General features: G+C 57.0%; 1 protein-coding gene across 1 annotated transcript; it reads right to left on the bottom strand.

Moving 5' to 3' along the window:
- Nucleotides 1–3,240: 3,240 nt before the first annotated feature.
- On the bottom strand, nucleotides 3,241–13,590 carry ZDHHC7 (zinc finger DHHC-type containing 7). The gene is made up of 6 exons (XM_008048118.2): nucleotides 13,268–13,590; nucleotides 7,756–7,880; nucleotides 5,383–5,479; nucleotides 4,832–4,913; nucleotides 3,961–4,091; nucleotides 3,241–3,417 (listed from the first exon to the last, which is right to left on the bottom strand). The coding sequence occupies exons 1-6, from the start codon at nucleotides 13,580–13,582 to the stop codon at nucleotides 3,241–3,243; spliced, it is 927 nt and encodes a 308-aa protein (XP_008046309.1). The 5' UTR covers nucleotides 13,583–13,590.
- Between the last annotated feature and the right edge of the window lie 466 nt (nucleotides 13,591–14,056).

The raw sequence follows: 14,056 nt of genomic DNA, 5'->3' as shown, positions 1-14,056 counted from the left end.
GTATATCCGTGTCTCACAGCTGTGTTCGTGTCAACGTGTGGCAGTTCTGAGTGGTGTTCGTTAGTGTCGCCGCATGCTTTTGTGTGCCATTGTGAGAATGTCGGAGCTTGAATTAGAGCAACGAATGGATATTAAGTTTCTTGTTAAACTTGGCAAGAGTGGAAGTGAAATCAGGGACACGTTAGTCCGAGTCTATGAAGATAATGCCATAAGGAAAATGGCTGTGTACAAATGGATTAGATGTTTTTCTGAGGGCAAAGAGTGTCACTGATGAAGACAGGTCAGGATGGCCAGTAACAAGCAGAACTGATGAAATCATTGCAAAGATTTGTTGAATTGTGCGTCACGTTGGCTGACCATGAGAAGCATAGCAGACCCAATAAACATCAGCAGAGAAACAGAACAGTCTTAACTGAAAATCTTGGCATGAGAAAGGTGTGTGCAAAATGGTCCCGAAGGAGCTCTTGCATCACGACACTGCACCAACTCACGCAGCACTGAGGGTATTTTTAGCCAGCAAACAAATAAATGTACTGGAATACGCTCCCTACTCATCTGATCTGGCCCCCAATAACTTTTTATTTACCCCAAAAAAAGGAAATATTGAAAGGAAGACATTTTGATGACATTCAGAACAACACGGGTAATTCGATGACAGCTCTGATGGCCATTCCAGAAAAAGAGTTCCAAAACTGCTCTGACAGGTAGACTAGGCCCTGGCGTCAGTGCATAACTTCCCAAGGAGAGGGCTTCAAAGGTGACCATAGTGATACTCAGCAATGGAACACTTTTTCTAGGATAAATTCATGAACCCGTCAGGCCTCATATAATTTTTTTTTTTCAGTGTCTAAAAATTTTTTTTATTCAATAACTTTGGGGGATACAAATAGTTTTTGGTTGCATGGTTGCATTGTATATTGGCAAATAAGTCTGGGCTTTAAGTGTACCCACCACTCCCCTCTATGCACGTTGTATCAGGCCTCATATATTATAAGCCTGCATAACATCCTGGTAAGAGGTATACAAAAAATACCACAGCAAAATTCTGCAGAGACACAAAAATGAGCCCACAAGCTGCCACTTACCCGGTGTCCTGGCTCAGGCATGTGTCTCCAAGTCCTGGGATCCTGTCTTTGCCTGTCTGGAATGCCACTAGGCGCCCGTGGCACAGTGTGTGCAATGCACACTGGGCGTGCAGACCTGCCCACCTGGCCTCCGGGTGGTTGGGCACTTTGGGTCCCACCCATTGTTAGACACATTTATTGAATGAATCAAAATCAGGTTGTAGGTACCTGAGATTCTGAACTGTAGGAAAGATTTTTTTAAATTGTTTTTATATTTCAACAATGCACTACAAACATGACAGCAAGGCTGCTTTGGATACAGCCAAGTATAACAACACTAGCCCACTGGAGTAAAGTGTGGGCCAGCTGAGCATGCAGGCGGGGCACCCTCGGGGTCCGGGTCACGTGGAGGCTGCAGAGCAGTGGCCATCACTGCTAGGGCTGGGTCCCTATGCCCCAGAAGGGCCACCCGTTGCCAACACAGAACAGGCACTTGGAAAGCTGTTGGAGAACCATCAGTGGTTTTATTTCATATAAAAGTTACATTGAAAGAAGAGGCTGCAAAGTCAAGTGTACCTGATTTCACACTTGCTGAGTGTCACAGGCTCAACCACTTCAATGATTTTTACTGATAAACAGGATATACATGTTCGAAGCCTCACATTCAAGCCTGACACACGCGCGCCAACCCCGACCACAGCTGTGCAAACGGACAGTGGAACAACCTCTGGAGACCCTGCCTCCTGGACACCATGGCACGTGTCCCTCTGGCATGACGTGGCCACCCCAGCAGCTCAGCCCGTCCACCTGGAGCCTCCTGTCTGTTCACTCGGCTGGGACTAGGTGCCACGGGGTCCCTTTGTGGCTCTGCAGCAGGGAAGCCCTGGCACGAGAGGGTGCAGGGCAACCGCAAGCAAAACACGCCAGCCACGGGGGCAGAACGGCCAGCGGCGCCAGCAAGGGAAATGCCGGCGTCTCTTGGCAAGGGGGCAGGCTCAGGAGGCCCCCGGCCCCGTCACTGCGGCATCTTGACGCATCTGGCAACAAACGTACAAACCAGGCAAGTTTAAGGCAAGACCCCGAGGAGGGGCTGTTTGCTCCCTGGCATGACTCAAGCTCCGCGCCGAGGCTCCGCTTCTCACTCGTGCCATGGGCTGAGAAGGAAACGGAGGCGCTCACAAAAGCCCCACAAGTGGGGGTGTTCCCGGCATCATGCTGCCTGCACCCAGGCAGAGCCACCCCCCCCAGGTCCCCTCACCCTCCAGGGTGTCCCCTCCACACGGCTGGTGCGCCTCCCCCCACCCCCAGCAGCGTGGTGCCGCCCAGAGCACCAGGCACCGCTTGACCCCACCCCTCGCACCCGGAGCTGTGGACACACTGCCGACTCGGCTAGAATGAAGAGAGATCCGTCCCAAGGCCACACACACCCAAGGCCTTGACCGTGAGGAGAGCAGGGCGCCGAGGCCATGCTCCAACAGGTCGTACATTCATGGTAGCCGGGACCGCCAGCGCCCTCTTCCCTGAAACATCGGCTTCTACACAACAGCCTGCTTGCTGCACGGCTGCTCAGTGACATTGCCACACAGCACAGCCGTGCTGACACACATGCACGCACGCACGCACGCACGCAGACACGCAGAGACGCCGAGGGGGCCGCGGGCTGCCTCTGGGCAGGGGGAGCATCGTGCCACCTTTCCTCTCCCCTGCACAGCTCTCCTGTAGCTTCAGCCACGGCACTGGGGCTGCCAAGGCCGGGGCGGCTCTCCATACCACACGCGCTGTGATCGCGGGCGGGTGTGGGAGCATCCCGGACCTCAGGGACGCCCTGAAACATCCGGGCGGGAGCTCGTGTTCACTGGATTGACTGTTTCTTCATGACTGGAACAGCAGCATTAACCTGTGTAACAGCCCAGTCACTCCCAGAAAACGTAGCGTGTTCTGAACAGAAGCCCTCGCCGCAGGAAGGCTGCAACCCGGCCTCTCCCCTGGTCGCCCTCACTGCCCTGCGCCAGGCTGCGGCCCCTCCCGCCGGAAGCCCGCATCTGTGGCTGTAAATCATAAACTCTGAGTGCCGCGAGCAGCTGGCCTGCAGGCCCTGGTGGCCCGTGGGTCACAGAGCAGCTGCCGACGCCCTCAGACCCCACATGAACTGTGCGAGCCCGCCAGCCCGCCGGGCTCACACGGAGAACTCTGGGCCCCCCTTCCGGGCCCTGGCCGGCAGCCGCCGGAACCGGAAGCCGACGAATGGGTTCATCCAGAGGAGCGAGGGGGGGCCGCCGAAGACAGACTTCATCCCCTCCCAGCGCAGCCTCCGCTCCCACGTGGGCTTCTCACTCTTGAGCCTCTCGATCTCCTGGAAGCAGAAGAAAGAGCAGGTGGCGGCAGCTCCGGGGCCTTGGCAGACAGGGCTACGCGTCGCCTTGGAATCTCCCGCGTGGGCAGAGAGGGCCTCCTTCCTGGCTCCCACGGGTCCAGGCCCCACGGGCTCCGTGAGCACAGGCAGCTGTGGCTGAGACCCGAGCGGCCAGCCGGGACAGCACAGTGGCCCTCATGCCTTTATCCACTTACAACAGTACGTAAGTGTTCACCGAGCACCCACTCCAGACTGGCATGCGGGGTACACCGGCAGGCCCTTCCCCAAAACTCGTGGACGGGCCAGGACACTGGGAATTCACCTGACTCCCCCTGCCGGGCTCCCCTGCCTGGCTTTGTGGACTCTCAAATCAAACCTGCACTTGAAGTGCACGCTGTGCATAACAGAAGGACATCGGCCAGAGCCGGCCCATGCCTGTCCCACACCCAGCTGCTGCCCAGGTGCGCGTGCAGCCTCGCGGCCGACGCGAGGCTCTCCCCCACTTGGCTCTGCCCACAGGAGCCGGCAGTGCCGCAGGCGTACCGTCTCATCGTTGCATATGGAGTGGATCTGGGTGCCAAACATGACTGCGGTGAAGGTGAAGAAGAGGAGCCCCTCAAGGCACAGAAAGATCAACAGGATGACAGTCATCGGAGGTGAGAAGTCGCTGCACTCTGTGAACGAGAGGAAGCTGGTGATGGCTGGCATTCAGGCACACGAACACCCCAAGCTGTGGGGACAGGGTGTCGGGCTCAGAGCAGAGTCCTGCAGGCCAGCCCCGGCCACCTCTGAGGGGAGCAGGTGCTCCCCTGTCAGCAGGCACTGGCCCTGTCCTCCAGGCAGAGGAGGGCGGCCCTTTCATGCCCAAATCCACACCAGCAGTCCTAGCCAGCAGTGTCAGAACTGCATCCTGAGGTTTCCAGCCACACTGCATTTGTGTGTCGATCGCTTCTTAAATGCAGCTAGAGCGCAACCAGAGTTTGGCGTGCCACACCGGTGGGTGCACAGTCCTCGCAGGAGCCCACAATCCACCCACGAGGCAGGTGACCTGGGGACCTGACTGCATGTCGATGGCAGGCCAACTAATGCCTGTTCTAACTACACTTGCTGGGGCTCAAGCGGCTGGGCACTGCCAAGGACTACTCTGAACTCTGGCGAGCCAACCAGAAAACAGCTCAAGGTCTGATGGAAGCAATGCCACTTTCCCTCCAGTCTCGAAAATCTGCAAAATACAAACCACACTAGCAAAATGCCAGTGTTAAAATACTGAGCTGTATTCTTTTCATAAAAAATTCCATCAACTCCTAAAATAACTACCAGGATTTCCTTCTGAACTGGAGAATGTGTCTTCCTTGGAAACCCTCTCTGTCACCCACCGGTGTGCACTCACGGGAGAGACACTCGTGGAGCTTACCCGTCCACTGCCCTCGGACACAGGAGATGAACTGGAACCCACAGAGAATCAGTGCGTGGACTGAAGACAGGGCTATGTACATCTAGGACGAGGAGAGAGTGGTCAGTAATGATGGAATGCTGGGGTCTCTCCAGAGGGGCAAAGGCTGGTGACACGCTGAGCTGACACCTCCATCTCATTCATGGGAAAAAAAATAACGAGGGAAGAATATATCGCAGTAGAGCACACCTTACTACCCAAGACCATACTGGATCAAGTAAAAAAATTTTACAGAAAAACATACAACTGGAAATCAGCTCCAGCCACATGGGGAAGAGCCCACTGGCAAGGGTGGCTCACGGCAGCTGGGGAGACCAGCCACAGGGACACCTGGGGTAAGACAAGCAGCAGCTCCGTGCTGATGGGGCCACTTGTGACGGCAAAGTACCCTAACTTGAATCCTAGCGCGAAGGTTGGTGAGAAACGCCTGGTGTGAGGGTAAGCACCAGATAAGAGCCTAGTTAATGGATTTCAAGGTCAAGGCAAGTTACTGCAAAAATGTTTTTACTTACAGTGAAGAGCACAAAAAACCTCTGATTCTTCTCTCCCACACAGTTGTTCACCCACGGGCAGTGGTGGTCCATCTTCCGGATGCATCTTTTGCAAATACTGAAAGGAAAGTCCGGCTCTAGGGTCAATGCTGACACAGCCAGGCACTCAAGGGGAGGCCGGGGAGGCCACATGCCCCAACCCGTGTGCCCGGCACACCGCCAGTGACCACTGCCAAGCACTCCATGGTCTTGTCTCCTAGGAAATGCTCCCGGAGACCAGCAGGCTCTGAGGCCAAGGGCACACCAAGTCGCTTCTCACAGGATCACACACACCTGTCGACACTGCTCTCAACTCTGCAAGCTCACAAGCTACAAGTCTATTTTGAAAAATAAATAAATCAATCGCTGAACTCTGACCTTCAGGGAAATGGCAATCCTTGGTATCTCTAAGTGACCCCACGCTCAGCCCACACCCACCTTGGGTTGTACCTATGTAAAGCTGTCCTGCTGCCAAAAAGGTGCTTTACTTTTACCCAAAATATCCTGAAGGTCCAATTTAAATAACTATTATGCTATCAATCATTTGTCAGCAGGCTTGCACTAACCAGGCTGGGTGTGGTGTGTCGCATCTGTAATCCCAGGACGTTGGGAGGCTGAGGCTAGAAGTCTGCCTGAGCCCAGGAGTTCGAGCAGTCAGGGCAACATGGTGAGACTTCATGGTGAGACTTTTGGACAATAACTAAAAAAACTAGCCAAGCATGGTGGTGTGCACCTGTAGTCCCAGCTACTCGGGAAGCTGAGGTAGAAGGATGGCCTGAGCCCAGCAGGTGGAGACTGTGTTGGCAGTGATTGTACCACTGTACTCCATTCTGGGTGAGAGAGGCAGACTCCGACTCAAAAAAATAAAAATTAAAAAACGAGAAAAAAATAGCTTGTACCACTTAAGCACATCAAGCTAAATCTCCACCAAGCTAAAAGTGAGCAGTGATTTCTTGACTCCTGGCTGACATCAGTCACCACATCCCTTGCTGTTCACTGACGTGGCCTCTGTCTGATGCCCACTGACCTAACTTCCTGGGCAACCTCATGGCACCTTCCTAAACAGACATCCTGAACCGTAATTCCGACGCTGCAAGTGTTTGCTCAGTGAACTGCACCACTTGGGGTCTCTGCTTCACATGCAGAGCTTGAGCTATGCCCAGTTGGCCTGGAGAGGAGCTGGTGCCCTCTGCAGTCAGTCTCAGCCCCACCAAGCCTGTGTGGATCTGCTCGCCACCATTCCCTCCTTCTGCCTTCTAGCCAAGCTGTGTGAATACGAATCTGTAAGCTTCACTACAGTCGGGCGCAGTGGCTAGCGTCTATCATCCCAGCTCTTTAGGAGGCTGAGGCAGGAAGACTGCTTGAGCCCAGGAGTCTGTGACCAGTGTGGGCAACATAGCAAGACTCCCTCTCTACAAAAAAAATTTAAAAATTAGCCAGCATGGTGGCATGCACCTATAGTCCAGCTACCTGGGAGACTGAAGCGGAAGGATCACCTGAGCCCGAGGTCAGGGCTACAGTGAGCCGTGACGGTACCACTGCACTCTAGCTGGGCAACAGAGTGAGACCCTGACTCAAAAAAAAAAAAAAAAAGCAAAAACAATTGTTCGTGACAGCCATGAAGTAGCCTACACACCTTTTACCCTGTGTCCTCCTGTGATGGCCTCATCTAAAGCAGCAGGGCCCACTAGGAGAAAGGCACTGTCCAGATACAGCTACACCCAGCAGTTCCACAGCACAGGGATGTGTTGACTACTTCAAGGAGTGGAGAAACGCATCCAGACTGTTACACTCAACAATAGAACCAGTGCCCGGCCTCTGAAGCAGATAGCCTAGGAGTCGGGGGTCAGCAGGGCTGGGAGGCAGACAAAACACAGCCAGGGCGGGTGGGAGCGCGGGAGGCCAGGGAGGCCGAGTGAGCCAGTGTCAAGGGCAGAAGACCACTAGCCTGGGGGTTTTCCTAATATCACGACTGGTGCAGAGAACACGTTCACAGAACCTGGCACTGCCCTGCACCCTGGTAAGGACAAAGTGGGCTCACGCAGCCCCTCCAGGGATTGCTCGGAGAACCAGGGGCAGAAGGGAGGGGAGGGCCCTACACAGGACACGTCAGAGGCTGCCAGGCATACCCAGGCCAGCCAGGGGCAGCCACACTGCGAAAACGGGCATCCGCGGCCGTCCTCTGGCTGGTGCCCAGCACATCTTCCCAGTAGGAGTTCTGAGTGGGTCCTGTTTCCCAGCCCCATGGGACAGCAGGACCCTCGCTGGTGCTGGCCCGCACTCGGCTCTTCAGCCTGGAGGGAAGGCCGCTCAGCCGAGGGGGCTGCCTGGGAACTGGCGGGGGGGGGTGTGTACCTGCAGTGGTGGGCACGCTCAGGCTTGATGCAGCAGCACTTGGGGCACTTATAGATGACCTCCCCCGGCTTCAGCTGCAAGCTCTCCATGAACTCTTTCGTGGCATTGCCCTTGGGGACGGCCCCCTGTGACGTAAGAAGAACGTGCTTTAGTTGGGTTAAGGGAAGTTAAGCGTGGGATTCATCTTGGGTTTTCTGTATCGTTAAATACTCACAATGCTGTGGCCGCCCCTCGAAGCCTATTATTAAACAGGAAAAAATAACCATGTCACCTAGGCAGGACCAAAAGTTCTATTTGCCAGAAAAAAATAACATGTGCATGAAGTAAAGAGAAATTAAGCACCTCGTCCTCATACAATGCCAAGTCCCCTGAGTTTTCAGGGCCAGGCTTGCTCCCACACCAGGCACCGACTGTCCTCGTGGCTGGGTACTCCTGCCTGCGCATTCCCCTGCTGCCCCTCCTGATGGTAGGGTTCACCTGGTGGGCACTGCCAGTTATCCACCAGGGCAGAGGGGAGCAATGAGCAGAGCCATCTTGAAAGGACATTCTCCTTCACTGTCCAAGTGGCACGATGGCTGTCCCTCTGCCAACTTCCTCAGATGTGCTCAACAGACGAGATGGCAGCCTGGCAACCTGACCCGACTTGCATTGGGCATGAAGTAGCCCCATGAGACAGTGCCGGAAGCTGTGAGAGGGCACTGGTCTGCACCCCAAGTGCTAGAGCAGTGGGACAGAGACAGGAGCCGGTCATGGAAACATGCTTGTGGGAGGGTCCTGGAGGCCGTGGCAGGGTGGGGCGAGACCAGCAGGCCTGCCTGGGGCTCCTCGTGTCCTGTTTCTCAGACCAGAGCCTGCTCTTCGTGCAGAAACACACATGCCTGCAGCACCAGACCACAAGGACATGGGGAATGGGACAGCAGTCCTGGTGCAGCGGTGACAAGGCTCAAGGAGAGGGGCTAGGTGGACGGGTGGCGGAGCGAAAGGGCGTGGAGCCGCAGAGGTGGGGGTGCGGGCCTGTGGGGATCCCACCAAGCAGAACCCCCAGGAGCTCTTAGAGTGCAGATGCTGGGCAGAACGCAGAGCCACAGGTCGGAGCCTCTGCAGGGTGAGGGCCGACACCCACGTTCTAGAAAGTTCAGCTGGTTAGCACGTGCAAGCTAGACACCGGGGTCCATTGGGTCCAGGGTCCCAGGAGCCAGATCTGAGCCCTAGGCGGCAGCAGGCAGCAAGGCCCAGAGACTCAGGAAGCCGCAGGCACCTGTGGGCGGGCTGACTCCCTCACCCATCACCCCAGCACCGGGAGCTGTCCTGGTCTGGGCCTCAGTGCCTCCTCACGCAAGCTCCTCCTCCAAGAGATTCAAGAAGGGGAAGGTGTGAGCGTTCTTGTCTTTCAAGGTTTAAATCAGAATAACGAAACCATTGGACTTCCGGTCCACAATCTGGAGACTTTCAACTTTCCTCCAACAATCCTGGAGTCTAAATGCTGCTCCAACTGCATAAAGTACCATAATGCTGCACGCACTCCCAATCAGGTGTTACAGACAAGTGTTATAGACAGGTGGACAGTCAGGTGTTACAGACAGCCCCAGGAAAAAGGAACAGGCCAGACGTCGGCTCCCAGCCCTTGTGTCTCCCAGCACCAGCAAGTGTGGCCTGGCCATGCTGCCACGGCACGCCGCTTCGGGGAAGCAGACGCCTGACGCCGACCGTGGTTTGGGTCTGTAACTGAGAAAAGACCTCTGGGGAGGTAGTCACACACACGCCTAGAGACTCTTGAGGCCCTGAGGCTGCTCGTGAGGATCTCGGGCACTTTCTGGTCCCCAGCATTGAAGCCCAGGCCGGTGACGGAGCCCCCCAGGGCGCGGCTCCCAGGGCTCCAGGCCCACCCGCTGGAGGCCCAGTCCCTCCCTGCACTTTACCCTGGGCCTCCCGAGGCAGTGGGGAGGTCCCTGCGTGGTTGCGCCATCAGAGAGGCCGCGGGCACTGCAGCCACGGGCACTCATGTTCCCTCCACCAGAGCGAGCCGTCAGGAACTGAGCCTCAAGCCCCAGTTCCTCTTTGAACGTCGGTCAGTTTCCGGAAAGTCTTCGTGAAAGCTCCTCCCCCGTCCCCCCACGGGCCCTGGCAGGCTCCGGGCCACAGGCGCCTCCCGCCTCCCTGCCTCCGCAGTGCCCGGGCTTCCCTCAGGAAGTGCCCCTGGCCTGCCTGCTGCCTCCTGTCCTGCTCACTCCTCACCTCCCGCCTGGAACAGCCTCCCAGGCCTCCGGGGCAGGGGGCTCCGCGTGCTTCCTTTCCTCTCCTGCTTCGCCTCCTCCCTCGTGACCACCAAGGGCGGGCAAGGACAGGCCTCCAGACCCGCCTGCTGCCTGATGGAAACACGGACGAGGAGCAAGCGGACCCCACACAGGGCCGGGACTGCCAGCCCCCGTTCAGGGCCAAAGGCCACGTCTCTGGCAAACACTCCAGAGGGAAGACAGATCGGAGGGGCCGCCGAGATGAGAGCGACCCACAAACCAAGCCACTGCAGGATGCCTGGTGGGATCCCGATTCAGACAAAAAGCATGAGGGCAAGCAGCTGGCTAAAGGGACTGAGGGCTCACCTGAGCGGGGACAGTACACTCATTCAACAGCGACTTCACAGGACTATTGAGGGGGTGCTCTTTAAAAAGATCCCTCACCTTTCATGGAAACACACAAACATCGACAAAGGAAACGCTGTAGGAGATTTACTCGGATCATGGGGAGGGGACGGGTAGGGCCCCGCTGGCACAGGATGGCCGCGAGTGGACATGGGCTCAGCACCAGTGCCTGCACCTCCTACTGTGCACACGCTTCATGTTTTCCACAAGTCGATGAAAAAGCAGGGCCCTGGAGACCATCTGGACAGAACTGCCTCCCCCTTCCCGTGAGGCCTCCGGTTGGGGCGCACGCCCACCCAGTCCAGGAGGGAAGGAAGAACCCCCTGGGCTCCCACGGGCTGTTGTGGCCCATGTGCTGAGGGTCTGGGGAGCCCCGAGGCCTGGGCAGCCTCTTCTCCATCACTAGTAGCCCTTCCCCTTGGTCACCGCAGGCCTTCTCCCGAGGGCGCGCTTCGTGGTTCCCTCAGTCAAGACAGGCGAGCCGCGAACAGAGGGGCTCAGGCCTGAGGAGCAGCCCCCGACCTCCAGCACCGTGGCCCGTCCTCTCCTCACAGAGTCCCTATGGCTTTCCTCAAGTGATAGCACAAACCCGTGCCGACCGCAGCAAGGGCCACCCCCATCCTGCTGCCTCAGGGAAGTGACAGGGAGTCCCACTGAGGTCCCCCCTGCCCCTCAACTGCCCACCCAGGGTGGCATGATGGCTCCAGTTCAGTCCATATGGGACGCTGGCTGAGTGGAGGCAGGTCTGCAGGGAGAAGAAAGCAGATCCCTGTCGCCAAGGATCTCTGCCCTGTGGGTGCAGGCTCCCCCAGCATGTGCTTTGACGGAACGGGACCAGTGTGACCAGTGTGACCGCCTGTGGGCTGCCCTTCCTCACCAGGCAGCAGGAGGACCAGGGCGTGGCACAGGGAGGCCAGAAGGCAGCTGCCAGCCTCTCCCCTCGGTCTCCCCAGCGCTCCCACAGTTGCACCACAGCCTGAGGGGCCAGAGGCAGCCCTGCTCGTGAGCTCCTCAGACCCCTCCCCCCCCAGCTGACCTACACCGACCCTGGCAGTTTCTGGAACTTGCCGCCAGAGGCCTCATGTGTGGCGCCGGTGAAGTGGTGACATCCAAGTGGACAAAGGACTCGACTCGACCTCCCCCCAAAAGAGACACACCAAAGGTCTCAGCAGTCGTCAGGGAAGCGCCACTCACGCCGCCACGAGACCGCGCCACAGATCCACACACTCGGCTGAGCGTGTGCCACACACCCTCACCTGCACTCACAAGCAGCTGGCGCGGCACGGCCTCGACACCGTGGCCCACGCAGGGCGGGTCCAACCCAGTTTTCGCCGCCAGGAGGATGCCCACACAACCGGGCTTCCCTACCACGTGGCATTCTGGCAGAGCTTACCGCCTGGGCCTGGCCCTGCAGCACGGCTGTCCCACTCCACAGTGCTGACTGCGGGGAGCTCGGTGCAGGCGCAGAAGGCGGAGGGCGAGACCCACGGGGTCAGGAGCAGGGCCTGGCTCCCAGAGGGAGGCTCCTGCTTCGTCAAAGAAGTGAGGAGAAGAGACTCGGTTATAGTCAAAGACTCCACAATTGGATCAGGCCACAGCCACTGGCCTCCAAGTCTGTCCCCAGGATACCATTTCCCAACTGCCCACTGAGCTGGACCTTAAAATACTGTCTTGTTCCCGAGGATGGGCTGACCAAGGCCTCTGCTGGTCAAGTAGGAGACACAGTGAATAACATGTCAAAATCCCGCTTAACACATTCAGACACAGCAAGTCACATCAACCCACATGAAGACACATCCCCTAAGACTGGTCAGTATCAGTTTATTCTCAAAAAAGTCCTGATCACAGCTATAATAAAAACAACTTCTGGGTAACCTTAGAGAAAGCTTGGAAACAGACATGAGCCCAGTAGACTCTAAATGAGTAAGTCAGAAGTCACTGAAGCCCAGTGTTTAAAACCACTGCTTTAAAGCAGTGGCAGGAACTGCCTGCAAGGGAAAACCCCTATGGCCCACGCGAATCCCAGGCCACACATGCCTGCTGTGCCTGGGCACCTCCCCGAGCTCTGGGGTCTGGACGCCCAGGCTGGACTGACGGCCGAGCTGTGGGGTCTATACATTGGCCCCGGTGCCCTTCCCAGCAGGGAGGACGTTGCGGACTCGGAGCAGTAGTCCTAGCCCACGTGCAGCCCAGTTCGGCGGCCTCTGGGCAATCCTCTGCTCTCCGCCCAAGAGGACCTGCCAGGGGTGAGCCCTGCACACCTGGTTTGTACACAGCGGCGACATACTGCACCTAGGCCCAGGCCCCAGGGTGCACAGCGTCCCTCAAGGCACAGCTCACGCGGGACCCCGGCCGCCGGGACCTTCCGCCCTCTGCAGGCTGAGCCAGCACCGTCCACCTAGCTGAATGTGACGCCGGCTTCAGCCCTGAGCTGAGACGCAGTGACAAGAGAATGACAGAGCTAGAAAGAGCTTCGGACAAATGTCGAGCCTTTAGCCCAAAGAAGTGAAATCAGTTGAAGACAACTGAAAAGACCAGTGAAGTGGTAAAATCAAGAGCCCAGGCCTCACAGCTTCAGCCCATGCCCTGCAGAAACAAACCTTTCAGCTCAAAAGGGGATCTCTGAACTGAGCTAGCAGGATCTCTTCCTTTGAATAAACAGCCCAACAGGATAAGTCTTTGCCATCAATACCTCATGAGATCACTGCTATCTAGGCAATGATTACCCTCTAATTAAGGCATGAGAAAAGCCACCAACCTGGACCCGGGAATTAATACAAGCCTGGGTTATGTGAACAAGGTCCTCCACCTCAGGGTCTAGGGCGCTACATGAGACAGATGTGATGGGCCCCTGCACCGCAGCGAATACTCACGGGGTCGGTGAGCATGGTCCTCAGGTGGGACGACAGGGCGAGCACGGCCAAGCAGTTGAAGAGGACCCCATTGACCACAGAGTACCAGAAGTCTTTGGAAGGCAGCAGCATGACAAATGTCACTACAAAGTCTGCATAGACGACCAGAAGCCATGTCATGACAGCGCAGATCATGCCACAGCCATCACGGATGAACCAGACCCTGTCGGCCGTGTCAGTCTCAGAAGAAGAGGACGATGAAGAGTCGTAACTGTCATTTTCAGTCAGCAGAGGATGGTGCTCGACGTCCCGGAGCCTGTGTCCTGATGGCTGCATGGTTTCCCTGACGCGTCTGGAAAGGGGTCAGCACAGAGCTAGTGAGGCTCATGCGGGACACGCACACAAGCACACACGCACACACATGTGCTCACTCACAAACCACCTCAAGTGTGATGCACTGTGGTCTGCCCGTAGCCACTTCGTAACTCGGCCTAAAACCACACCACAGAAAAGAACACAGCCTGTGCCGGCTGGGTCCGAAGGCTCACATCTCTTGCCTCCCTGATGCTTCTCACTGGGACACGTTAAGTCCCACAGACCAGGTTACGCCTACACACAAGAGCTGGCCACCTGCTGGCCATGGCCACGTGCAAACCAAGACACTGGAGAGCACAGCTAGATGTGCAGAAACAGCACCAGGCTCCCCAGCGGGGTGGGAAAGACCCCGGGCACCCAGCCTCATCTGTGCCCTGGCCAGCAGCTCACCTCACAGCACACCAGCACAGGTGTGAGCAAGCACGACGACAGGGG

The sequence above is a fragment of the Carlito syrichta genome, unplaced genomic scaffold (genome assembly GCF_000164805.1).
Source record: "Carlito syrichta isolate Samal-C Ts95f unplaced genomic scaffold, Tarsius_syrichta-2.0.1 Scaffold120544, whole genome shotgun sequence".
NCBI lineage: Eukaryota > Metazoa > Chordata > Mammalia > Primates > Tarsiidae > Carlito > Carlito syrichta.
This window is presented reverse-complemented; position numbering and strand designations above follow the sequence as displayed.